Consider the following 26,977-nt stretch of genomic DNA (forward strand, 5'->3'; position numbering starts at 1 on the left):
GTGCTCAGGGAGTAGGGAGCAGTGAACACTGCGTAGGAACCCTATCAAATGTAACGCAGCTTGTGAAATGATTGAGGGTGTGCCAGAAATGTAATGGTGTGAAAATTTTGATATTTGTCATTCAAATGTCGTGAAGTACAGTAAAAAGTATCCAGAAAAAAATAATACTCAAGCAAAGTACAGATACTCAAAAAGTGTACTTAAGTACAGTACTCAAGTAAATGTACTGCGTTACTTCCCACCTCTGCATATGTGTTTTTTGCACAAGTGAATTTTATGTGTCTTTTCTGTAAGGGCTTCTCCCTCTAAGTGAGTTGAGCAAATATTTGTGATTTATACACCGCTTGAACGTTTGTGGAAACTACTTGTATTTTTAGGTGATTGTTCTGCCGTGATCTCCTCTTCAACATTTGGAGTGAGCCCATGTGTGCAGTACATCTCCTGGAGCGTCTGAAGAGAAAAAAATAAATAAGATGAATGGAAAGCGTACGTTTTTACATTCTTGACATGCTGAAAGAGTGACTGTAGTGTTGAGGAGTTATTCGGGCTGCTGGATGGAGTGCATCTGTCCACAAAGCCACACCTGCACCACCTGCTGGACTTGAGTGAGTTAAACCAATTCTCTCAGTGTTTCTCTAAGCATTTGAATCAGTGGCGGAGCTAGAGTTTTAAATATGGGGTGACCAAGGCTACTTCAGGGGGTCCACAGACCATGACAGAAAATTTGTGTTTAACCCTGACCTGGGGCCCGTTTCAATGAGGAGGTTCAACCAACACAGAGTTAAAATGTGAACTCTGAGTTGTTTAAAACCGAGATGTGAAACTTAAAATTTTTGGTTTCAGAACAGCTGATTTGAGTTAGTTCTATCAACTCTGGGTAGACTTACCTTGAGTTAAGCACTTGCACCACAACTATGACAAGCCATGATCAATGGAGCTCCGATATTACCGTTCACCATGGCAACGGCACCAAAAAAAAGCAACATGGTGGCAGAAAGTGCTTGAGAGCGAGGCGCTCTGCATACAGTGGATTTACTAATGTGTAAATGACTTAAGTTTAAATTGATAAAAAGATAAATGTACCAATAAATAAACAAACAAATTAATCAGTGAATGAATGAAACAACAGAAATAAATCCAAAATAAAAAAATCTGTCTCTCACTCGTCATGAGTACTCTAGTGAGCCTTATGAGACATCATGGTGTATGGGACACTTGTTAGTGTCAGACTCTCGTGATAAATTCAGAGTGATTGTCGGTTCGAACCCTGCTCGGAGCAGTTTTGGGTAGGAATGGCTGCACGTCTAAATTAATTGTTTATTACCTTTATCACTGCATTTGTCTGTATTTATATTTCTTTATTCATGCACTTTATTAGCACACTTTATTAAGTCATTTCTTATCCTCCATAGAAAACTAACATTTGTGAGAACATGTAAGGGAAAGAATCTGCTCTGATGTAATTCACGGCCATGATGGCTGATGTTATTGATATAAAGATGGATGAGATATATTTTGATATATCTAATTCACTGTAAAGAACAATGGTACAGTTTTAATAAAAATCCACAGGGAAATGACAAAATTCCACTCAGGTCCTAAATTCCTCTCCTGAAATCAAAGTACATCCCTATGAATGAATGCAGCCTCTTCACATACAGGATCCTCTATAAAAGCACTTTTAGTCACTGAGATGGTCTCTGTGTGATCAAAATGTGTGTCATGAATGAATGAATGAATGAGGTAAACCACTTGTGCTTTAGGGGGAGGAGATTGAAAGAAACTCTGTGTTTACCAAAGAAAACCTGCTCCCGACCAGGTTAGGTTCACAGAGTAAGTTACTATGGTTACTGAATCTGAGTATAAGTTACCTCTCCTTTAGAAACGGGCTTGAGTTACCCAGCTTTTTCTGGTTTGACTTACCTCACATTCTGAAATGGAAAACCCAGAGTTTCCCTCATTTCAGGGTTAATTTACTCAGTTTTCACTAAACCTCCTTTCTGAAACGGGCCCCTGGCATCGAATTATAAATAAATAAATAATAGGATTGCAGATTAGAGGTACAAGTGATAATTTACTTCCCATAGTTTAAAAAAAATGTATACAAAACAATTGCACAACGTAATGATATTAATGTAATTCTAAATGTATGAAGATGAAATAAATTATAAAATATAAATGATGAAAATGTTGAAAACGGCAGCATATCAGATGTTATAAATATAAAAAATATACTCATTCCATAGGACTGCAAGATTAAAACAAAATCATTGATGCTGATTATTGCTCTTGATGTTGTCATCTTGATTATTACTTTCAGATATTAGAATTTTAATTAGCGTTTTACATGCTACAAAACAAGCTGAGACGCGTTTATTAATTATTTTATTGCTGTTTTGATTCTCTAAGGAACATAAAAGTCTGTTATTCATACGGGAAATATATAGAAAACAAACAAAGAACATCCAACATCACTAAAACACTGAATGGCTTCGGGTTATACAGTAAAGAGCCTGACTACTCTAATGAATCTCTTTCTTACATCGTATCTGTACGCGGTTGTTAATGATAAACTTTGTGAGCGTGGAGCACTTCAGCACAGCTCTTCTTCACCTGTGAATCATTTAAACACCTCTGATTGGCCAGTATATTCATACCATGAACTTGATTGGCTGTCATGCTCAAAAGTGAAGCAGAGCAAAAATGCTGTCATCCACATTCGTTCATTTTCACCTATTCTTATTTAGATTGCGACTGTCGTAGCTCGTTTTTGTTGTTGTCATTTTTTTTACGAAGCCTCTGTTAATTTCCGACCCTGATGTAAACAATGTATGCTGGGAACAGATACTATAGGTGAAATCTATTAATAGAGCCTAACATTAACTTGCACAATGAAAATGTTTAGGAATCCTAAACCCAAGGCTAGAGTGAAACTTATTTAAAATATGATGCTTCCTTCGTGTGTATTTCTAAAGTTGTTTGAAGAACACCTGCTTAGAATGATAAAAAATAGGGGAACTCTCCCAAGACTGTTTATATTCATCTAAGGTTAGAAAACTTTGTTTACACAACATAAAGGTGTAACGTTAGAAAGTATGTAGATAACACTATAATGGTATGGTTCAACAAAAACAAGGTACCTGGGTTTTTCCTATCTTGAAATGGCTAGCAAGCGAGTGCATTTTAATGTTCCATTTGTTTAGCAAATTGCAGCAATCCATTTGCTTCTTTTTTATCTTTAAAAAAATCTCAGATCTCGCGCTGTACAATCCATCACACAACAACTTTTTTACGTTCTAAACAGAGTAATCAAATTTTGGGGTGACACCCAGGGTGGCCAATTGGGTGTCAGGGTTGTTCAGTGCCACCTTGGACCCCCTTCTGGCTCCGCCACTGGTTTGTAAAGTACGTTGTATTGTATTTTTAGGTGTCCACCTTCTCCCTCAAGTTGTGTTAAAAAACAGCAGCCCCCTGTGACACCAGTTCGTGTAGCTCCAGCTTGTCAGTGAGTTAAATAAAATGTCTTGACTTATAAGTGCTCAAATGTTTGCAGAAACTGTATTTAAAATACTGTTTCTTGTATTTTTAGGCACAATCATCCTGACTCCTTTAGACATGATCCTTAGACAACAGCCCCCCCCCCCCTTTTAGAACATCTGGTCCACCTCAATGAGTTAAACAAAATGTTTAAACTTTTTAAAGTGTTTGAATATTTGTAGAAACTGTCTCTAAAGTACTGTTTCCTGTATTTTTAGGAGGAATCATCATGACTTTTGGTCCTTTAGAAAACAGGTCCCTCCTTTCAGAACATCTGGTCCACATCAATGAGTTAAACAAACTGTCTTGACTTTAAAGTGTTTGAATGTTTGTAGAAACTGTACTTTAATGAAGGATGGGCATGAATGACTTCTCTTTGCCATTAGAGGGGAGATTTTAGTGCTGTTGGTATTTTGAGCCTCCAAAGACAAGAATATACCTTTTGCTATACCTCCATTGTTGTATCTTCTTTTGCCAGAAAAGAGATCATAAAAAAGAAATGAGACCATTAACAATTTATTAACTTCCAAAATAGTAGTTTATGAGTAGTATAATTAAACCACCAAAAAAAGTAAATGTTGGAGGCTAATGAGAACACCTGGAACTAATTGTTTTTTAGTTCAGTTTAGTTTTAGGTAAAGGGATAGTTCATCCAAAAATGAAAAATCTGTCATCATTTACTCACCCTCAGGTTGTTTCAAACCTGTATACATTTCTTTGATCCAATGAACACAGAGAAAGATATTTAGAAGAATGTTAGTTATACAAATATTGTATTTTTTTGTTCTGTTGAACACATAATGAGTTATTTTGAAGACTTTAGGAAAACAGTTCTCGGGCACCATTTAATTCTTCCTACTAGTCCCGGATCTGAAAATTACTAACATTCTTCCTAATATCTTTCTCTGTGTTCATCAGAACAAAGTAAATTATACATGGTTATGAAATTACATAAGGGTGAGTAACTGAGGACATAATTTTCATTTGAATGAAACAATTTTCAGTTTTGCCCTGTTGCACCCGGTTTATTTTTATTGAACTTTTTAATAACCTAGAGACCACAACTGAAGATAAACATATTATTTTGGTATATTTAATATTTATTTTGATTAATTATGTGACCTGCCTCCAGGCTTCTTAAACTCTGTTTAAATCACCACACGTGCTTTTATTCAGAACTGTAATTTAACCTATATTTACCTATTGACACGATTAAGATAAATAAACTAAACAAAAAATAAACAATTATCGTAAGTAGAAGAACATAATGTAGTCGTTTAACATAAACTATTAAGTTAAGGTGTAGGTTTTCTGTTGTGTTTTCAGGTGACTGCGCGACACTGTATGCTTGTTCGACTTGATAGGGCACCGCAAGATCCGACAGGCGGGTGACATCAAAGTACCGCGAGAGCGATTCGACAAACCATAAAATGTTTCGCTTTCGCGGTACTTCGATGTCATCCGACTGTCGGATCTTGCGTCGCCGAATCAAGTCGAACAAGCCTAATATGTAAATGCACAACAGTAATATCACTAGAGGGCGCCACTCTCCATCCCCAATCTCCCGTTATGTAGTTTCAAACGTTTTTTTTTTAACGTAGGCCTATTCATTTATCATCGTATTAGATCTACATATCAAAAACTGGGGTTTTATTTTTTTTAAAGAACATTTTAGGTTATTTTTTAGTGTCTGTAATGTCACACTGTTAGGCCTATTTATTGACAATGATTTGAGAAAATCCTTGTTGCCAGTGTAAACCCAGCCAATTAGATATTTATAATCATTTTATATTAGACTTTAAATTCACAAAATCTCAATTTACTGCTATGAACATGCACTTAAGTCACGTTGCTTGGCCGGCCTGTGGGTGGCGGTCGATAAATTTAGCACAGCACACAGGCTGCGTGTCAAAACCTAGTCAGCTTTATACCTAGACAGCACTCTAGCCATCATAATCGCGTTTCGAGTCAACAGCATTTTAAGACATCTGCGATGTTTTTTTATTGCTGCCTGAACGAAATATTCTCGCGCGCGCGCGCGCGCACACACACACAGCATTTGTACGCATCAATTGTATCTAGTGAGTCAGATAACTTGTTTTGTGACACAGCCATAATTCGACACTTCATTTCACACACCATTCATTCCTGCGATCAGCATCCCGTGGTGCACGTCTGCCTCGCTGTTGCATGTCCGCTTATCCTCCAGGCTGATTTTACACTCGAGCCGATGATGCCGGCCGGAATAACGGGCACGATCATCCTCATCTTAAATCGCGGATGCCGAGGATCTGCAGGTCAGTGTGTGTGTGTGTGCGTGTGTGTGTGTGAGTGTGTATGCGGCTGATACATGTGATGGCGCACAGAGCATCACATCCACCTGCTGTCATGTGTATCTGCACCAGAAGGGAACGTGTGATTATATCACATGCTGTTTATGCGCGATCTCTTGATTGTGTCTTTCTACAAGCATGTGCATGCATGAACTGATAGCCTACAAAAAATTGAGAGATCTTGTATTATTTATGGATGTGGATGTGTAGTGTCTTGTGTTTTCATATATTCTCGATTTGTGATTTGTATGCATGTGTTTGTCAGAACAACGTTTATTGTTAAAACAGTAAGTCTTATTAGCATCATTAACAATAATAATGGTAATTTAGTAATATAATACATAAATAGTATAACATCAAACTATCTTTATTAATGGTTCTAAAAATAAACATTATTTATTGACATTGCCATGATTTTTATGTTTGTTTTTTATTATTTTATTGCATTTCCAAACATTTTTCATTACACAGTGTTTTGCTGCATATTGGCCACATTCCACGTAATCGACTCTGTGTACTCTACGACATTGAAGAATGCCAAAGACGACTGTTTTTATCTCTTCTGAGTCAGCTGTTATGATACTGTCATCAGATAATCTAAGTTTCCCTAAAACAGCACCAAACATATACTTAAACAGGAAAAGCCACGAAATATGATGTGCTTTTATGCTTATTTTTGTTTAAAAATTGTATCAAGTTTAGGATCTGAGCACTAAAGAACATTTATGTTGACAAATAAATTGTATGCTTTGAGAAAATTGTATGAATCTATCATTTATATTGTATTATTTTGCAAATGTATGATCTAGAAAGGGAGACGCTTGTAGCAAATGATAGTATTTTTATTTTAACATTTCCGAACGGTAAAGACCTGCTACAGCAATGCTTGACTGTTGCTAGGGCGTTGCTAAGTGGTTGCTAGAGTGCTTTGGCTGGTTGGTCACTGGTCCAAGTCAGAAGATCTCTATGATTCTCTCGAATGTTTTAGCCCCTAGATGCAGCTTGGGTTTTAACATCTGTGTGGAAATCTTAAATCTCATAACTTATAGACACATTTGAAGCAGGATTTATGTCAAACTGTAATACTGAGAGTGATTTGTGATGTCACACCTATTTAAAGTTAAGAGTCTCTGAGTGGTTGTCATTGCTTTTGTTTGAGGGCTTTTCTCCTCACACAAAGCTGATGAGGGGTTGGCTCTTGTGAAGGAAAGGGGGTGTGGTTTACGGTTTCATTTGGATGTTAATATTTCATCAGCAGCGCACCAGCTTTGAGAGGAGTAATCGCTGCTTCCATTTGGAGATAAGAGGGTGAGGCGCTTGAGAACAGGAGGTGTTACAAAAGAGAGTGGTCTACACACACACACTTACACATGTAAAGAAAGACAGATGTAAGATGTTTCACTAATCCAGCTCTCTTCTATAGGTTAGCTGGTTTGATTAGTGAACAGGTGCAGTGGACATGCTCTGAATGCATCATGGGATATGAGAGGAATTTCATGCATCTTAATGACAGACGGCAACGCGTCTCTTTAACGTCCTGAGGCTGGCAGCAGTACTGTCAATATCACTCTGAACATGTTACAGTGTAGTGAAAGAGGAAAAACAAAGAGGAAGCATTAACAGAAACAATCTGTCATGGCCGTTGGGCACGGGTTGCATGCTGACGCCTGGAGGAACAAGCTGTAAGTGTTTTATTTATACTCAATGTCTAGAACAGAAATTGCATCAGTCAAAAGGACGGTCTGCCCTTCCTTACCATATGTCAATAATCTCTCAAGTCTAGTCAGCGTTTGGTGTTACAGTCGTAACACTGCTGAGTTACTCATTTGTATGGAGTTTTATGGTAGGCGTTGCATTCACTGTGGATGTACATTCACTTATTCATGTAAAATGTTCTTCGTTTGTTCTCGAATTTGCCACTTTCACAAAAAAAGTTAACTGATGTTTGACGCAGCACACACAAGTTAAAACTTGTTTTATAAACAGTTGTGTATTTGTTGAATGTGACCTACAGCAGATGGGAAAATATAGTGCACTGATGGTGTCTTTAATTATTTCAGAAGAAAATGTGACTGTTGTGCAAAAACTCTTGGGTGGTTGCTACTGTATATGGTTGTTAAGGTGTTTTTAGCACTTTCTAGGGTAAACCTTTCAGCCCGCGACCCCCAAAGTAACAGTGCCAGGGAATCGAGACCCCCACTATCCTCAGAGGTGGGTAAAGTATACAAACATTGCGCACAACTGCGCACATGCACTTATTAGGTCTTTCCAAACACGCGCTTAATGATAATACAAAAGAACACAATCTAACATAAAATAACTTTATAGTTATTTACTCATTATTTTACTTGTTGTTATACATAAACCATGAACTATTAATACAGATGGTCAAATTTCATCAAACTGATTCGAGTGCTGATGGATGTCCTCTTTATGCAAAAGCCGGTGTTGTACCGAAATTCTACTCCCCCTGAGATTACGAATTCCCTACTTCTGATTGGTTCATTCACTTAGGATGCTGCTTTTTGATTGGTCCCTATCTCTAAATCCCGCCCCCACACCTAATCCTCACCCTAACCTTCGTAGGGGAAAACAGGGGAGTAGGATTTTGATACAACACCGGCCTCTTTTCATAGCCTACCTGAGGACGATCGCCTTTCTGACTGCGGCACTTCTCTGCTCCTCCGCTGGCCTCCCTGCGTTGTCTTTGGTCGATATTAACCAACGTTTCATTTCGACAAATAAAAATATCCTAAATTTAAAGCCTGAAAAATAATCTACGTGCACATATGGGAATGTTTAACGTGGTGCTGTAGATTGACTTGCTGCACCTAATGCGGTTGCTAAAGTCATTAATGTGACGTTATCACCTCTAGGGTCACGATCGAGGGGAAGGAAATTCCAGAGGCTGATGGCTTATTATTTGCATGGTTTTATTTTTAACTTAACTCATATATTTATGTTTTGTTACACTTATTGATTAAATACGCTATTCCTAATTAAAAAAAACTATTTATGGAAATCATCTTGCGATCCCACCCTCACGGCCTTGCGACCCCCCTCTGACTTAAACCAGGGGTTTAGGGTAGGGGTCGGAACCCCCGGTTTAAGTCACTAGAGTCTAACTCTGCGTCCAAAAATACGGGTAAAGGTAACAGTATATGGCAGGAAATGTCTGGATTTTTGTAAGCCTTTAGTTGTAGAAGGTTTGAATGAATTTGTTCACTGGAGACCGAGACATTGGACAGTGGCAGTAGAGAGATGCTGGAGCAGGCTGTTTATTTGGATCAGAATTCAGAATCCTCTTTAGACATAATGGCACTCTTTGCATCCACATGGTGGCCTCTGGGGTAATGCCTTCAAACAGAAGCCAATATTACAGCACATACTCTGGTTGTTTGTACAAGCTGTTTTGCTTTGATTTCAAAATTCAACATGATGGATAATATTATACAAACATACCAAACTTTGTTATTTTTCTTTATTGAATCATAAAATGTTTACATGATTGATTTGCCAGTAACTATTTTTGTTGCATCAGGCATTGGTATTTTAATGTTATTATTATTAATAATACTGTTATATAGAGAGATCTGTGTGTATAGTCTTTTTCCATTGGTCTGAGGATGTTGAAATGATATTTCACCCAAAAATGAAAATTCTGTCATCATTTACTCACCCTTTTGTCATTTCAAACCTGTATGACTTTCTTCCGCAGAACACAAAAGAAGATATTTTGAAGAAAGTTGGTAACCAAAAAGCACTATTATAAATAGCATACTATTGTATACAAAGTTACAAACAGCCAGTTACAAACATTCTTCAAAATATCTTCTTTCGTGTTGTGCTGAAGAAAGTCATACAGGTTTGAAATGACAAAGGGGTGAGTAAATGATGACAGAATTTTTATATTTAGGTGAACTATCTCTTTAAGGTCTAAGTAGCATTACAAAATGTGTGAAATGTTCATATGAGAATAGTGTGTGAAATGGTGGTTTAAGATCCGAACTGGTATTCAGAAGGTTAAGAGTTTGTTTTATACTGTGATCTGTTGAGATGCTCTACAGCAGTGGTTCTCAAACTGGGGGCCGTGGCCCCAAGATGGATCCAGGGGGCCACAAATTTTGTGGCATTTTATGAAATATAGAAATTTATCAAAGATTTTATGCAATCAAACATCAGAAAAATGACACCACCAACCAAAAGAATTGAGGTTCCAGCATTGTATAACTGAATGTTTTTGGTTTAATTAAAATTCTAAGTTTAAGATTATACGTCTTTATATGGGGGGCCGCAAAGCGATGCACTTAACACAAAGGGGGCCTTACAACGAAAAAGTTTGAGAACCACTGCTCTACAGCGATGAGCAGGAGTTCATCAGCTATGCTCACAAGAACAGTGCATGAGAAAAAGCCATGGCTGTGCTCTCATCTGTTCACTAGCTCGCCGGTCATCAGGCGTGAGAGATCCTCGCTCCTGCTGATCGAGTCAATACATGAGTTATGAATAACGAAAAGGCTGGTGAGGCAGCGGATACATGCACGTGCAGTAAAGATATTTATTAAAAAGACAAAGTACAAAATAATAAAAGAACAAAAAAACAAGGAATTTAAATAATCCAAAGGACACCGAACAAAACACCAACTCCAAAGAATCAAACAAAGTTCAAACTAATGGGGAAAACACAGACAGAATCGTGAAAATCCATGTTGTCCACAGACCTTCTTGATCATGTATCTGTATTGCTTTCCTGTGGCTCAGTGGTTAGAGCATGGCACTAGCAATGCCAAGGTCAAGGGTTCAATCCCAGGGGTCAGAAACAAATGTATAATTCAATGCAATGTAAGTCGCTTTGGATAAAAGCATCTGCCAAATGCATGAATGAAAAATAATGTTAACTAATAATGTTGTATCTCGAAGCTTCCGGATGTTGTTAGTGTACTTGTGCTTAGTTTCACACCTGCTGTGAGTTTGTCATTGATGGGGTTGTAGTTTATTTAATCCACAGGTGTGTTGTGAATGATTAAATGTTTAAAGGGGCGCTGAGTACTTGAAACATCTGCTTGGGTCAGACGCAAAGAAATCATTCTTTAATGAATTGTAGTCAAGGCTAAATCAAAGCCTGTGTGAAATATTTATCACATGCATGTCTGGATTTAATCTTGGTAGAAGATTGAAAAAAAGATCATTTTAAGTATCCTGCTTTTGAGTCATTCATGTTTTGACCTGTTTTTATAATATCTCCCTGGTGTTGCGCTGTGAGGTTTTTGAACATTTTTACTTGAGTGCTTCTGAACCCTCCTATAAGTAGGTCAAATACATTGTGTGTTTGTGTGTATATGTGTGTTTGTGTGTACGTGTAAGCAGTGTTTAGAGGGTTCGAGAAAATATGCCCTCTTGTTCATCTTAAGACAACTTTCATTATATGATGCTTTAGAAAACAATATCTGGGTGATTCTCACGAAACCACTGAAACATCATGGCAGTAAAGATTTGAATTATAAAACATTTCTGTAACAAATTATCTTAATAAAGATAATTGTGTTCTCTACCTTGGACAAAACATAATTTTGACATAGAAATTAATTAATTATGTATGTTATTGCTTTTTTGGTAACACTTTACAATAAGGTGCTATTAGTTAACAGTAGTAAATGCATGATCTCACATTACCTAACAATGAACAATTGAGTTTTTCAGCATTTATTAATCCTTGTTAATGTTAGTTCATGTCAATACAATGATTCATGTTAGTTCATGGTGCATTAACTAACGTTAACAGTGACAACGTTTGATTTTAATAATGTATTAGTAAATGCTGAAATTAACATGAATTAATATTAATAAATGCTGTAGAAGTATTGTTCACTGTTAGTTCATGTTAGCTAAATCATTAACTAATTGTTAGCAAATAGCACATTTTTCTGCTGAAATTCTCATAACCATAGTAGTGCATTATATGTTATAATTTAAACAGGGTAAAATTAAAATATTCTGGAAAAAAAACAGTTGTATGTTCTACTAGATCTAGTTCTCAAATTACAAAAATGACAGAATATTCATGAATAATAAAAATGAAGAAATAGTGGAGAGTATGTCCAGGACTGATATTCTCATTCTCCGTAACGTTTTTTAAAGACTGTTTAAACGCACACAAAGATATTTACATTAAGTTTGATTTTATCTGAAGAAACACATCTTCTAGTACTAATACAAATTACTTTATAATTTTCTAGTTAAAAGTGTAATATTCTCTTTTCACGCTGTGTACATTAGCGTTGTTAACCACCACGCAAACCACGCAAATGGATAGGGCCCCGCAAGCTTGGGGGCCCCCTAGTGGCTACAAGCGGTAAAATCATTTACTCGAGATATACGCAATGAAGTGCACATATCAAAGCGGTGCTCAAAAACGAAAGAAAGCAAAAGAAAAGAAATCTAATACTAATTTTACGAATATAGAAAAACAATGCTATGAAAAGAAGCATGAAAAGAAGAATCTTGCACCTTTTACTTTCTTATACTTTAGCTAAAAGCATTCTGTATTATTCTGAATAAAACAAAGGACACTTTTTCAAGAAGGTTTATTCTTATAACAAACTGTAGAGAATTTTGTGCTGTTATGTGGTTCAACGTAAAATAAATCCAGTTTATATGTGTATGTATAGATGTCTCATTAATTGCATGTACTCAATACTGCTGTGCAATTCAAATACATATTACATGTATAATATTCTACTAAAATATATTTCATTAATGTTTTATGATTAATAGGCATCATGGCTTCGCTTGTTTTAGCTAAACATGCTATGAGATTGACAGTTTTAATTGGTTAAAGGAATGAGAATTTTTAAGGCCTTTTTTTGTAAAAAAAAAAAGTTATTTTTAAATTGTGTTAAACTGTCAGCAAAAGTTTTTAAATTAATTTCAATTCATTTATAAAGCACTCTTAAAACAACTTGCGTCAACCAAGGCGCTGTACAACTTTCATAGACCTACTGTAATCACAAAATTAAAATAGATTTACATTAAAAAAGAAAAAGAACAAATCACAGATCAAGAAAAGCACGAGTGAAAAGATGAGTTTTTAACAAACTTTTAAACTGTGGCACAGTTGAGGGAGCTTTAATAGATGCTGGCAGATTGTTCCAGTGCCTCGGAGAAGACTCTATCACCCCTCCCTCGTAGTCTAGCATTAGAGAAGTCTGTGATCTGAGTGATCTGGCTGGATTATGAGCATTGATCAACTCTGAGAGGTACTGCGGAGCAAGATTGTTTACAGCTTTAAAAACAAAAAGCAAAATATACAATTCAATACGATATTGGATTGGTAGCCAATGTAATGGTCATAAGATTGGTGTGGTGTGAACCCGTTTGCGATTTTGAACCAGCTGAAGTCGATGTACAGCAGACACAGGCAGCCCATAATAAAGCGGAGTACAATAATCAAGCTGCGAGGAAATGAAGGCATGGATCAAAGTCTCAAAGTTCTTCCTACTCAGTACAGCTTTCAGTTTAGCCAATCTTCGGAGATGATAAAAACCAGAACTCACAGTGGCATTGATTTTCCTATCCAACTTTAGACCACTGTCAAATATAAAACCCAAGTTCTTGGCGGCATGCCTTTAAACATGTCATATCTTGTTCTAAATGAATATAAAGAGCTGATGCAAGTGTTTTTAAGAAAATCATGTTTGACATCTTGAAACCAAGATTTTGTGAGAATCACCCATCTGCTAAAGAAAGATCACAATTATATTCCGCATATTTGTTAGATGGTGACATCACAACACAGTATTTTTTTAGCATAAATATGGATCAGTCACAAGTCATCTAAAGCAGGGGTTTTCTTTAGACATCTCTTCCTGAAATCATGCATTGCTAAAAACTGTGATCTGCAGATCTGTCAGTGATGTTTCTCCTCACATGTGTCTGACAAACCCTCATGCAGACTGTGAGCCTGTGACACTTAGTCACTACAGTGGCTTTTTCAATGATTGTGTTAAAGCACAATGTTCTGGATAAAATAAGTCACTATCAGTAGTGTAAGGCAGTTTATTTTTTCCAATGGCGATATATATACAGAAACAGATAAAAGTTGTAATGCTAATGTTGTTTCGTTATAGCTTGGGAGACTACCTGATTTTTCATAAACACTAATATTTTTTGTAACTTTAGTGCTTCTTCTTGAATTGTATCGGAGACTATGAAATGACACAATAGGCCTACAGTTAGCACAGTTTGGAAAATTTGGTCTTCGAAGAAATTGATGAAAATGTTTGAGATTGTATTAAAGGTCCAGTGTATGAAATTTAGCGGCATCTAGTGGTGAGGTTTTTAATTACATTTACATTTTGTCATTTAGCAGACACTTTTATCCAAAGCGACTTACAGAGAGTTCAGACCGAGACCGAGCTTTCTCAGTAGTAGGGCCCCGACTATGGAACAACCTTCCCCTGTACATTCGGCAGGCCCCATCGGTTTTTAAATCCCAGCTGAAAACTCATTTTTTCAGCCTGGCCTTCGAAGTAGAGATTGTGTGATTTGTTTTATGGCTGTGATCTGTTTTTATGGCTGTCCCTTTTATGTTGGTTGTATGTGTTTTTATTGTACTATTGGGTTTAATTTTTGTGAAGCACTTTGGGCAAAACTTTGCATTTAATGTGCTATATAAATAAATGAAGTGGAAGTTGATGTTGCATTTCTGTCAATAGATCCTCCAAAATGTAGACATTGGACCTTTACAATAAACTGTTAATTGCAGACTTATTCTGGTAAATCTAAGCAGAGCTTGTGATATTGTTAAAATCGCTTCTGAAACTCTAGAGGAGACACGTGAAATTACTGCAGTTTCAGGAGACAAATCTGACCAGCAGTAGATTAAAAGTAGGGATGCAATGAAAAGAAAATTCTTGGCTGAAGCCGAATAAAAATGAAACACCTGGCCGAAGGCCGAATACCGTACACTGAACATGGCCTTTCGTATTTCTTCTATTTACCTTTTTTTTCACTATTGCATAAACTGAATGTTCAAAATGTGCTTTTTATATTTTGTCTTGCTTTTCAATATAATACATTATAACTTAAAATAGAATTGAGCAAAACAAGTAGGCTAAATAAAACAAATTAAACCCTCTCCCTTCTTGAATAGCCTATATTAGGCCTATAACTGACTGCTGAAAGAATGTACTGTACTCTGTACCCCAACAACAAAACACTTCATTAAAAAGTGTCATTCAACATAAACTAAAAATATGAATAAACGAAAACTGTTGGATTATTATAGGCTACACTGCAAAATGATTTAAAGATGTTTGCTGCATTAATAAAGCGCGCACGTCGCTCTCTATATAGGCCCGATTCACATTTTAAATTGTCACATCGCAAATAGGGGGCGAAGCGCACACATTTTTCTAGGTGCATCGGTGCCGCATCGAGATGGAAAAGTCCAACTTTACCGCGTACCGCGCGTGCACCGTGGCTCGACCTGATTTTGCCAATTGGTTGATGTCCTCAGGGCAACATATTTTGTTGATCTAAGGACAACATTTTTATAAATAAAACCTAAACCCACACCAAACCCTAACCATAACCATAAATTACCCCTAAAATCAGAGGGAAATGATAAGTGATAAACAATGGTCTAAAAGCACCTAATCCTGGTTGGAAGATTAAACTTCAAATAAACTGTAAACTTATTTATGAAATCTGATTGGTTGATTTAAATGTTGTCTCAGGGTCAACATGATGTTGCCCTAAGGACATCAACCACTTGGCAAAAACAGGAGAGCCGTGCACCGTGGGTCATTTGTAAAAGCACCTGTGGTCTCCCTGCGCTGGTTGCTTTTTGATCATATCACACGTCATATTTTTTGGCTTTTTTTTATATTTTAGGCTGCGCGGACATGTGTTTTCTTTATACAGTTATAAATATCAGGCCAGTCTGTACAGCATGAGCTTATGTGCCCCTTTGCCTTGTCCATATTTGTTTACAACATGATTTGCAGCATAGAGCAGTGAGAGTCACGTGATGAAAGTGAAACATTTGTTGGAATCACGATGCCTGCTCAACATCGAGATGTCTGTCAGCCATCGGTAATTTTCTTTATTTACCTTTGTAAAGAAACATCTTTGATTGAATGGCTACTATCTGCTGTCTTTTTGTAGTGTGGCGGCCACCGTCATGCTTCGAAAGGGAGGGGTGAGCAGAGGATTGAGAGATTGGTTGCAATTCTGCAAAAAAATCCCACATTGCGACTTTAAAGGTGCTGTCTGTAATAAATTAACTGTATTAAATCAAAACAATATCTTATGTTCGTGGACATTTAGGAAACATGCTAAGTTCATATATAGGTTTGTCCAAAAAACAATGCTATAGCCAGTTATTCTACTCTGAAATGTGTGTTCCGTGCAGCAATATTTTTGTTTTGGTCCATGTGACCCCGCCCACTGATTTACCCACTAGTGTATTTGGACAGCTTGGTTGTCAGTTGGCGACAAACAGCGTATTTCAGCAATCAAACCACCTGGGTAAGAGATAGCAGATTCCACCCTTTCCGGTACTGTTACTTTGCAAACGTAGTAAAAAACGACTATATTTAACAACTTATGAGGAGTAATATACAATTTTATTACAGTTATTTAAACGAGACAGCAATATGGCCCATAAATGCGATCTCCGGAGGACACAACCTCTGAAACGGGTTGCTGATAGAGTTATATTTGCAAACAACAAAACCACTGCAAACTTATAAAATAGCAGATAAACTAACTGTAACAGTCGATACTTTCCATTACACTCCTGAAGGGGCTGGCAACTCCTGTGAGCCTCGAATCTGAGGAGGAGTAGTGGCAGGGAAAAACCGCTGTCAATATCACATACGGCTCCTTTAATATTTTCATAGACCACTTTCATTATAAACACTGATACAGAAGCTCTTCCCATTTAATTTTTTTTTAAATTTTTATAAAAAATTGTAATATCTTTTATATACAGTACATATGTCCTGCGCTGTCCTTCCTTTTAGCTGAAATTACATTAACACATGGAATAACCCTGCACGTTCAAGGCACCTCAGTGAGTTAAGTCCAGTCATGCGTGTAATATCAAATATATTCAATTCAATTTTATTTATATAGCGCTTTTCACAATGTGCATTGTTCCAAAGCAGCTTTACAGGAGCAAATAAGAAAAACACAGAAAGGTAAAACACAGCGCAGTGCATGGTGTTTATAGACCAAGCAAGATCATTATAATAAATAATATCTAATAAATAAATGAATAACTAAATGCAGTCTCCCGGTGAGCAAGCCAACACTGCACTGCTGTGGCGAGGAACCCAAACTCCAATGATGAATAAATGGAGAAAAAAAAAAACTCGCGAGAAACCAGGCTCAGCCGGGAGGGCCAGATCTCCTCTGACGTGTCATAGCTGCACTCAGTGACCCCGACCAAAGCCACCGAGCAACGTCCACGAAGAACAGGGAGAGCCCACGAGCCGCGACCCAGGAAGCCCCACCCGCCGAAACCGTGCAGGTCCAACCCGGTCCCATTCCGTGATCGACAACAGACAACAGAGGAGCAACCGGGGAAAAATAGTAATGTATTAATAAATATATTAATATTAACAAGATGCAAAACTGCCATTAGAACGAATGGCGAGGAATGCAACGCTCAATATGGCTGCTCTAGTGAAGGAAGTCCCGCCTTTCAGTTAAACAAGCCAATCGTAAATCAATATTGAATGACGATTCTCTGGGATGGGGCTCTCGTATGGCGCTTGCCAGCCTGTGCGCATGCGCACTAGATGAAGCGACATCGAAAAAGGTGATTTTTAGTGCAATTTAAGAATAGCACACCAAAGTTATGGTACAGTTCATGTCATGTTACGATATTGATCAGAAACGTGCTGTTTAATTGTGATTTTTGCCAGCGATTTAAAAAAGATCTGCCTTCCACCATTCAAGTAGATAGGACTGTTGACTTTCTATGACACAAATAAATGCCCAGAGGCGTTGCAAACATGGCCGCCGAGTGGCACGACTTCCGTAAACGGACTTTGGTAATATACAGTTAATGTATTGTACATTTTTATAATGTGAGGTGATTTGATTTTATGTTATGATCACATTGTATCTTACTAGTTTTTGTATGACTTTAGTAAAAATGTATTCTGCGTTTTATGTCTACCCTGCAGAGGTGGTTGCGTATGTTTATGAAAGCACAGAGATGATGAGATGCATCATTATGACTGCAGAAATGACTGAAAACAGATGCACAAACTGCACAAAGTGGGTCAGAAAAAAATGCACAAACTACACTATTCTCATCTCCTTCTTTTAAATATAAATCCAGCCAGCAGAATGACTCAAAAATGTGTTTTTAATGATGATGTGCTTTTGATTATCTGTTTTATGAAAGAAATATTCAAAGTGAAAATTAGGGTAGAATATCTACGTATTATATACATAATATCTATGTATTATCTGCAGCATGGCGTGCAATGGGGCGTATCAGCCTAAATCACTGACTAATGTAGATGCTTTCTAGGCCCATCCATTATTTATACTTCTTCTCAATATCCATAATTGCACCTGTTTTCCTGGAAAAGTATGTTCCTGTTGAGAACATTTGTTATCCATCACCTCTCAGGGAATGACCTCCTACGGCTGAAGTTCTATGGTGTAGGAGGAGCTACTCTTTTGATAGGCAGATCTGGATGTAATTGTGTTTTATCACTGAGTGGAGACCTCATTCAGTGGGTTTTCATCATTTTGTATCGCTCATAAAATAAGTTTTTTGGATAAAATATCACACCAAGTCCTAGCTAAAAGAAGCATCACAGATACAATATGCCGTAGAGTCTTTGGAATGCATTCTGTAACTTTACACTGCGCATATATTTTAAGTTTATAATCAGTTACTTATTATATCTTATGCTTAAAAAACAAAAAGTGTTTCATATTGAACACAATGGTATTGTGAAATTGCTTCTATTTTATAGGAAAGATGAACAGATATTTGATATAAAATGTGTATTGAATTATTTGCACCCTGGAACTCGTTTTCATTTTTACCGAGATGAGGGCATTTTATTTTCCTTCACGTATTCCACAACGCTTTGCCTCCGAGACAGATAACTGATAGCTAAAGGTTACTACAGTATGTTTGACCACACTAATCTCATAACAAGAAAGACCTAATGGAATGTTATTAAATGTGTATATTATGTTACATAACGTAAAAAATGAGAGCAAGTCCCTTTGAAAGAATCAGTCACACTTCAGTATAGGAGGCAATTCTCGCTATTAACAAACAATTAACTATGACCTTTTCCCCCAATAAACTCTTAACTTGTTGCTTATTAATAGTTAGTAAGGTAGTTGTCAGGTTAAGATATTGTGTAGGATTAGGGATGTAGAGTATGGTCATGCAGAATATGTGCTTTATAAGTACTAATAAACAGCCAATGTGCCAATAAAAGGCATGCTTCAACAACAAGTTAATAGTGAGAATTGCCCCCTATACTGAAGAGTAACCAAAATCATTTTTTTGCTTGCACATTTATAATATCCACTTCATTTTTAAATTTCCTGTGGCAGTTTTGCCTGGTTAATTTTTGATAACGCACTGTGAATGCTGTTTAATGCTCTAAGTATAAAAATATTCAAAAATAAATAAATAAATATCTTTTAAGCTAATACATTCATGTCTGTTTATTATAGTTTTGTTTTTAGGTTATTGTAGTTTTTTGTTGTAGTATTAATGTTTTGAATTAGCTTTTATTTGTATATGTAATATTATGAATTAGCTTTAATTTGTATATTTAGTATTTAAATTTAATTTAGTTAATTTAGTGTTAATTTTAGTTGATTGTTTAGCAATTTTGTAATGTGACTGTCATTTTATTACTTAAGTTAAGTTAATTTTATTTGTTTTAGTTTGTGTTTAGTTTTTATTTTGAGTTAATAACTTTAGTTCCTCAACTTATTTCAGTTTTTTTTTCTAAGGCAACATTTCCGTTTTTCGTTTAGATAAAGTTTTTCAAATAATATTTAGGCCAAAATTTTATTTTAAGTTGTAGTTTAATTTGTGGTAAACCATAATAACCTTGGTCTAATTATACCAAGAAATTTTTAAATCTATTAATATAATTTTCTTTTGACAGGTTAAAGACAACCCCTGATGTCATCTACTGAAGAATATCTCAACCAAAATTGTAAAAGATGCCAATACTTGCTGAAGCTTTAAGCTTAAAAGCTGAAACCGCTCCAGACCTCAAGGGAGGATCAACAAGACTGTACATGAGAGCATAAGAACACAGAACCCTCTGGAAAAATGAGTGTGAATGAAGAACATGTCAGGTCTTTTGGGACCAGCAATGAAGAATGCTGTAGGGAAGCCAGAAACAACAACAGACATGCCGAGAAATCCCTGGATGGAGATGCTAATGCTAATGAAATCCAGAAGGTGGATGGAGGAACTTTAGAGGTTGTTGGCACCTTGTCTTCTATGGGATATCTTGCAGAGGAACAGGTGAAGATTGTTATCCAGGGCACGGATTCCCCATGTGAAGACCCCGAGCTGGCTGAATTTGAGATGCTGGAGAGTCAAGAACTAGAGGATGAGGATGAGAACACCAGTCCTAAAGATGTCAAGATGGGTCCCTTATCCAAAACAAATCCTGAAACAAATGAGCAAGATTCCACTGTTTGCCTTCAGTCTACGATCAAAGAAATTGTGAACAGCATTGCTCGGACAGAGGTTAACTCTGAGAATGATGTTTTTGAGTCTTGCTTCTCCACAATGTCCAGTCTTGGAGAGAGTTTTGCTAGTGCCCAGGACCACATCAGTCGGACCCAGAGCTCCACTTCGTGGCATGCTTCCTCTGGACCGTACCGAACGCTGTCTGAGGACCTTACCCTTGCCTCACAGTCATGTTTGTCCGATAAAAGTCGAAGCTCCCAACACACAGATGCCATGCATCATCATCCAGGAAAAAATACAACGCACAATGGAAGTGTTGATCTTAATCTCAACTCTACCACTTTGCCTGAGGAACCTCTTTTAGAAGCACAAGAACATCAACCAGCCACAGATTGTATAACATGTGAGAGTTCAGGTCAGTTGATAGATGGCGTGCGTGAATGTAGCATTGTAAGGATCAAAAAGGTCCAAAACGAACCAGGAAGTGCCGGTCAGGACAATGCAGGAGAATCTGGAGTTCCTGTTATGACAGAAGACAAGGATTCAAACTTAAAGAAAATATATACTGAGACGAATTCTTGCCATCCTGTGATCCCAGACGACAGATCTTCTTGTGACAGAAAGTACTCCCTTGATTTTATTGATGATATAAAGACTAAATTTGAATCCTTTGATGGGGAATCTTCTGATATGAATCTAAATCCCTCACAACCAACCAACTCTGGTGGCTGGGAACCCCAACCGTACAAGAAGCAAGCATCTTTTGAAAAAACACGAAGTTCATCCAGTTTGGAAAGGAGGAAACCCTGGGGCAGCCCGTCTCGCCATGAGACACCTCAGTCCCCTAAACCCACAAGTTCACCTAGAAAACAGCCACCAGCATCACCAGCCAGAACTATCAGCACAAGAGAGTCAAGTCAAGAACGTAGTGACACTTTACAGAAGGGAATCAGCAGTCTGAGGCAACCAAGTAAAAGCTTCCTCAGTAGTAGTAGTAGTAGCATTCCAAAACCTTCCCTTCCTCAACAACCCAGAACAGAGTCTGAACCTAACATGTCCTCTCCACCCCAGAAGCCCAAAAATGTCAGACCAAAAATCATCACCTATATTCGCAAGAACCCTCAGGTAAAGTCAACGTCTGAAGGTCCTTATGAAGTATCCACACTACCGCCCAGACTTACACCATACATCAGCTCTCCAGCCCCAAAGGAGCCAAAGCCTGAGAGTCCCAGAGGTTCACCTGTTTTGAGTTCCTCGAATATTCTTTATGACAAGTATCGGCACGACACACAGAGGTCGGGGTACTACTCCCCTCCAGGAGTATCTGGAATCAGACCACCTAGTCACAATGTCTCACATAAACTGGTGGGCAAATCCGACAGTTTCCATGGCGAGCTTCCAGATGAATCCTTACATGGGGTAGGTATTTCAAGGCAATGCAAAGCAAGTTTATTTATACAGTTGTGCTCAAAAGTTTACACACCCCTTGCAGAATCTGGAAAAAGCTGAAACGTTTTGAAAATTAAGGTTTATTTTTAATTTAGTCCTGCCCTGAGCAAGTTATTTCACTAAAGAAATTTTAACAAAGTTCACACTAAAGAATAATAACAGAATTTCTAAAAATAGCCCAGGGCAAAAGTTTACACCTAAACAGTCAACAATCAACAATTTAGTCATAGTTGTTTAAGGGTTTCTTGTTTGTCATGAGTCATTAGACTGTCCACTGATCTTCAAAACAATCACCCAGGTCCTCCACAATCTTTGCTTTTTCAGCATTTCTGGATATTTTACTCATGTTCAGCAGTAACTGTATGATGTTGAGATTCCTCTTTTTACATTGAGGACAATCAAGAGACTCATACACAACTATTACAATAAAAACAATGGTTTTGGTGTAAATTGTTATTGTTTCATTTATACATCTTATTTTTTCTTTTACTAATGTCCTTCAGAAGATTTAAAAATACATAAATGTTTCTCAGGAAATTAAATATATATTTTTTACACCAAAACCATTTTCAGAAGTAACTGGAAGCCAGTGTAAGGACCTGAGGACTGGTGTAATATGCTCAGATTTTCTGGTTCTAGTCAGAATCCTGGCAGCAGCGTTCTGTATGAGCTGCAGCTGTCTAATGGTCTTCTTGGGAAGGCCGGTGAGAAGACAATTGCAATAATCCACCCTGCTGGTAATAAAGGCATAAACAAGTTTCTCCAAGTCTTGACTGGAAACAAAACATCTTATTCTTGCAATGTTTTTGAGATGGTAGTGTGCGGATTTAGTTACCGCTTTGACTACTGAAACTTAGGTCTGACTTGATTTTTAGTTGTTTGACCCCAAGAGTCAAGGTATGCATTCACCTTGAGAACTTCATCTTGAACTTCATCTTGAGAACTTCATCTTCATCATTTTAGAAGCATTATTGATTCTTTCAGTTTCTTCATTGAATGTGTGATAACAAAGGGATGCTTTTCACTGTTTAGGGTGGCAAAGGTGCTCAGCCGAGTACCCATGATGCTGCTGGTGTTTTCCGCTTTCCCAGAGCCCTAAGGCCTCAGCTGGGCCTCGGAGCCGTCACCAGACAGCCTGCTGCTAAGAACAGGACGTTATTACCAGGTCAAAGGTCAGCATCACCCCTGAGTTATACGGCTCCAGCTGGTCAGGCTCCAAGCAGTCACCAGGAACCCGCAGGTCGGCACTTAACCTTCACGCTTTCATTCAATTTTAGGAAAACATTCTAAAGCGACCCTGCAAATCCTGCAAGAATGAACACCAACAGACGTTTATGGCCCTTAAGGTGTTTCTTTTTACATGAATCTTAGTACATGACTACTTAACAATCTTAAAAACAAACTTGAGTCGTGTGTGTTGGTTTCATGATTTCAACAGTTTGAAGTTGTAACTGAATTTATGTTTATGGATTATACAAAACTGGAAGGTAGTTGTGGTTTGTGATCTGTTGATGGGAATAATAAGTTATGTCTGCTTTTTAACAGTGGATCAGAAGAGGCTGGCGTCAGGTGTGAGCCCCAAATTTATGCTCCCCAAACCAGGTCAGTCTGGACTGCGTCCCCCCGGCTTCTCACACCTGCCTCCGGCCCGACTGGCTGCCTTTGGATTCGTCCGCAGTGCAAGCGTGTCTTCTGTGTCCAGCAACCAATCAAACGACAGCACACACAGTGACCCCTGCCGATCCAGCCGTGAGTCTAATAACTCTTCCCATCGTAAACCTGCTGTCATTCACATGTGAACATGTTTTCCATACTGGTTTGGGGTTGTGTGTGCGCGTGTGTGTGTGCAGTAATATAAACAGTATGTAATGTATACAGTACAGTATAGGAAGATTTATCTGAGGCTGTTTGGAGAAGTTTACAGTTTCAGCATATCCATTTAATTGCTGTTTTACTTTAGACGTGAAGTGCACAGGAAGTTGTCTATTTTGTTTATGTAATAAGGTGTAAAGCGGTGGTGCAAGAAGAAAGGGAGCTTTTTTATTGAGATGTTAGTCAATATAGGTCAAACAACTGAGAAGCGCAATATAGTATGGTGCCGATATCACAGACAATCTTAACTTGATGTTAGCTTAAAGCAGTGGAAAATTCCCCCATAATGAAAAGGAAAAACACAGATGGTTCGATTTCCTCAGGGAAAAACAGTCCATATAATGCTAATGTCTATAATACCCTGCCTGTAATTCTGTTTTGGTGCAAGACAATCGTTCATAAAATCTGGGGTATTGTATTCTGAATAAAGAGAATGAGTTGTGAATGAATCTAGACCTTCTTTAGGCAGGATCTGTAGGCCGAGACAAATGTTTCAGCTGATGTTTCACTAAATGTTCTTTAGCAACTACAGCTGCCACTACAGGCAAGATGCATGTGATCATTGTGATCTTCATTTAGTAGCCTAGATAAGGTTCATAAGCTTCACAGCTTACTCTAAATTAGATGTGAATTATTTTTCCCCTTTTATAAAGAGACATAATGCGCCAGAGAAATGCTCTTTTTATAGCTGTTCTGTTGTTTAGAGTTCAGAAATTAGAGAAAGAATGAGAAAGAGAGATATAGGCCCTGTTTCATAGGCTCACTGTGCGTTCACACCACCAGCGACTCTGTTGCTAGGTGTCGCTAGTCTCTTGCTACGAGGTCGTAAGAAGGCGTTCCTAGCTTTGGTTGCTCTAGTAACATTTATAAACGAACTCTGCAGTAACTGATGAGAGATGGAGGACATGAGCTTCGCTGCTTTACTCCTATTGGTAGTCGCTCATCATTTGCATAAAGTTGAGGAAATCTCGCGTTGCTAGACACGCCCACTTCCTGTCACTGTGGCTCATGTCGCTGGAAGTCTCTGGCTCTCCATTGAAATGAATGACATCGCCTCGCTTTGTGGCCGGATGTCGCTGGCGGTGTGAACGCACAGTTAGCCTGAGCCAGGACTATGCCAGTTAATTTAGGCTCGAAATTACATTTCCTAGAAATGCAAATCAGGCCGTTTTGTCCAAGCTTGAGACAGTTGGTAGGAAATAATTTGGTTCATAAAATGCCAGATTTATCAAATTGACTTATACAAAAATATATTTTTTAAAGCTGATAGCTTGTCAAGATCCGTGGTTTTTGTCTTGCTTTTTAGTCAGTGGCAGGTGGTATTAGGAGAAGGCACATTCAAAAAGTATTTTTCGATGTGTATATGCCTCTGCAAACGTGAGTCAGTGTGTGTGTGAGAGAGTAGAGACGATGCCGCATTTGTCCACACAATTTTGTAATCATTATAACTTGGACGAATGCATACGGCTTTTAGCATATACGTAGAACTAGAATAAGTTAGTGAAGTATGTTCCCTAAATACTCTACTGAAGTTACTGGCCAATAAAACTAACATAAAACTATAGATTTATTAATCTGATAACATTAATTCTCAACTATAGAGTCAGAGATCATTACAGTAGTTCATATACAGTGTTAAGCAGACCATGTGATAAGCTTGAGCTTCATGCTTTTTAAAATACCAGAATGTGTTCTTCATTTATAGTCACTGCAGTCTTTATCTCAAGACTGCAGATAAACGCTGACTCTGAAGTGCTGACTGTACGGTATATTGTCTCTCAGAGACTCTCTCTCTCTGGATTTACAGCTTCCGTCGTACTGTTAGTACAGTGTGGGTGTGTTTTAAAACTATGCCCAAAATGATAGTACCCCATTATGTCATCAGCAGATGCCCTGACATGTTGGATTCTATAGTGGGGACACATTTGTTTCTCGGCTCGGACAGCTGAGGGGTCAACAGTGGCGCCTCCGCTTCCCAATTTTATATCCCCTGCTAAAAAGCCAAAGACTCATCTGCTTGTTATTTGAATCGGCAGACTTGTGTGTGCATGTGGCATTTTTGAACCGTGTCATGTCGGGCAGATAGAAAATAAAAAACAGCTGTCGACCCCACCCGAGGTGAAGTCCACATCCAGGCCACTGTGGCTTAATGTCACTCTCTCTATATTTACTAAGTGGGCGCGGGGTGAAAGTTTCCTCTATATGAGAAGTCGTGTTGGTTTGATTTGCTGAAATGCAACCGTAATTTGCCTTAGGTCCAAATTCTGTGGCAACTCAGTGGAGTTTTAATATTAGATGAACGTCATGAAAGCAGATGATGTGTTTTGTTAACTCAAGTCTGGATTCTGGATGCATCTCGACTACAGGGAGAGTTGGCAGCACAAATGTTTACATTACTGGGATATTTTGTACCTCTTTTCACGTTTGTTTTAAAAAGGGACACTGAAAAAACAGATCTGCACCCATGTAAGTTTTTTTTATTTTTGTCATTTATTCACATCACATGAATTTATAAGGGATCAAGATAAGACAACTGACAATGTATGTATGTATATATATATATATATATATATATATATATACTGTGTTTTTTGTTGAATTTCAACTAAATCAAACCTCGGGAGTGACATAAAGTCATCCAACAGTAATGTGAAAGACTGACAGCATGACAAGACACGAAAACTGTGATAAAAATCCAGGTTATCATATAAAAAATTACTTTTTAACTTTTCATAAATACATATGTAGAAATATTACTGGTGTATTGCTTAAAAATGAGTATAACTTGTTTTCTTTGAAGTTATTGAGGTCTAAAAAAATACAGAGCATCTTTTATGTTATTTTGACCTGTTTCTTCAGTTTTCATTTTCTGAACATAAATCCAAATAGAAACAATGGCTCTATTTAAAATTTGGGATTGTTAGTAGTTCACAGAATGAAACAAATAATAATTATACCTCAACACATACCTATAAAAAGTACATTTTAAAATCATGAAAAAGTATTTTAAGAAGGTCTCTCATTTTTTTCCACGGCTGTATATATTTTAATCGGACACATTGTCGTCATTTACATTTGA

The 26,977-nt window shown here is 37.5% G+C and overlaps 1 protein-coding gene across 4 annotated transcripts in view; it reads left to right on the forward strand.

Moving 5' to 3' along the window:
- Positions 1-448: 448 nt before the first annotated feature.
- mtus2b (microtubule associated tumor suppressor candidate 2b) overlaps positions 449-26,977 on the forward strand; it is a 56,836-nt gene continuing 30,307 nt past the window's right edge. Inside the window, exons 1-4 of one of the 4 annotated variants that reach the window (XM_057351002.1) lie at positions 449-5,834; positions 20,039-21,996; positions 23,059-23,266; positions 23,572-23,775. In XM_057351002.1, coding sequence (XP_057206985.1) covers positions 20,209-21,996; positions 23,059-23,266; positions 23,572-23,775 — 2,200 coding nt within the window. In that variant the 5' untranslated portion in view covers positions 449-5,834; positions 20,039-20,208. The other 3 variants (XM_057351005.1, XM_057351003.1, XM_057351004.1) reach the window with 3 other exon arrangements.

This window comes from Triplophysa rosa, linkage group LG14, assembly GCF_024868665.1.
Source record: "Triplophysa rosa linkage group LG14, Trosa_1v2, whole genome shotgun sequence".
NCBI lineage: Eukaryota > Metazoa > Chordata > Actinopteri > Cypriniformes > Nemacheilidae > Triplophysa > Triplophysa rosa.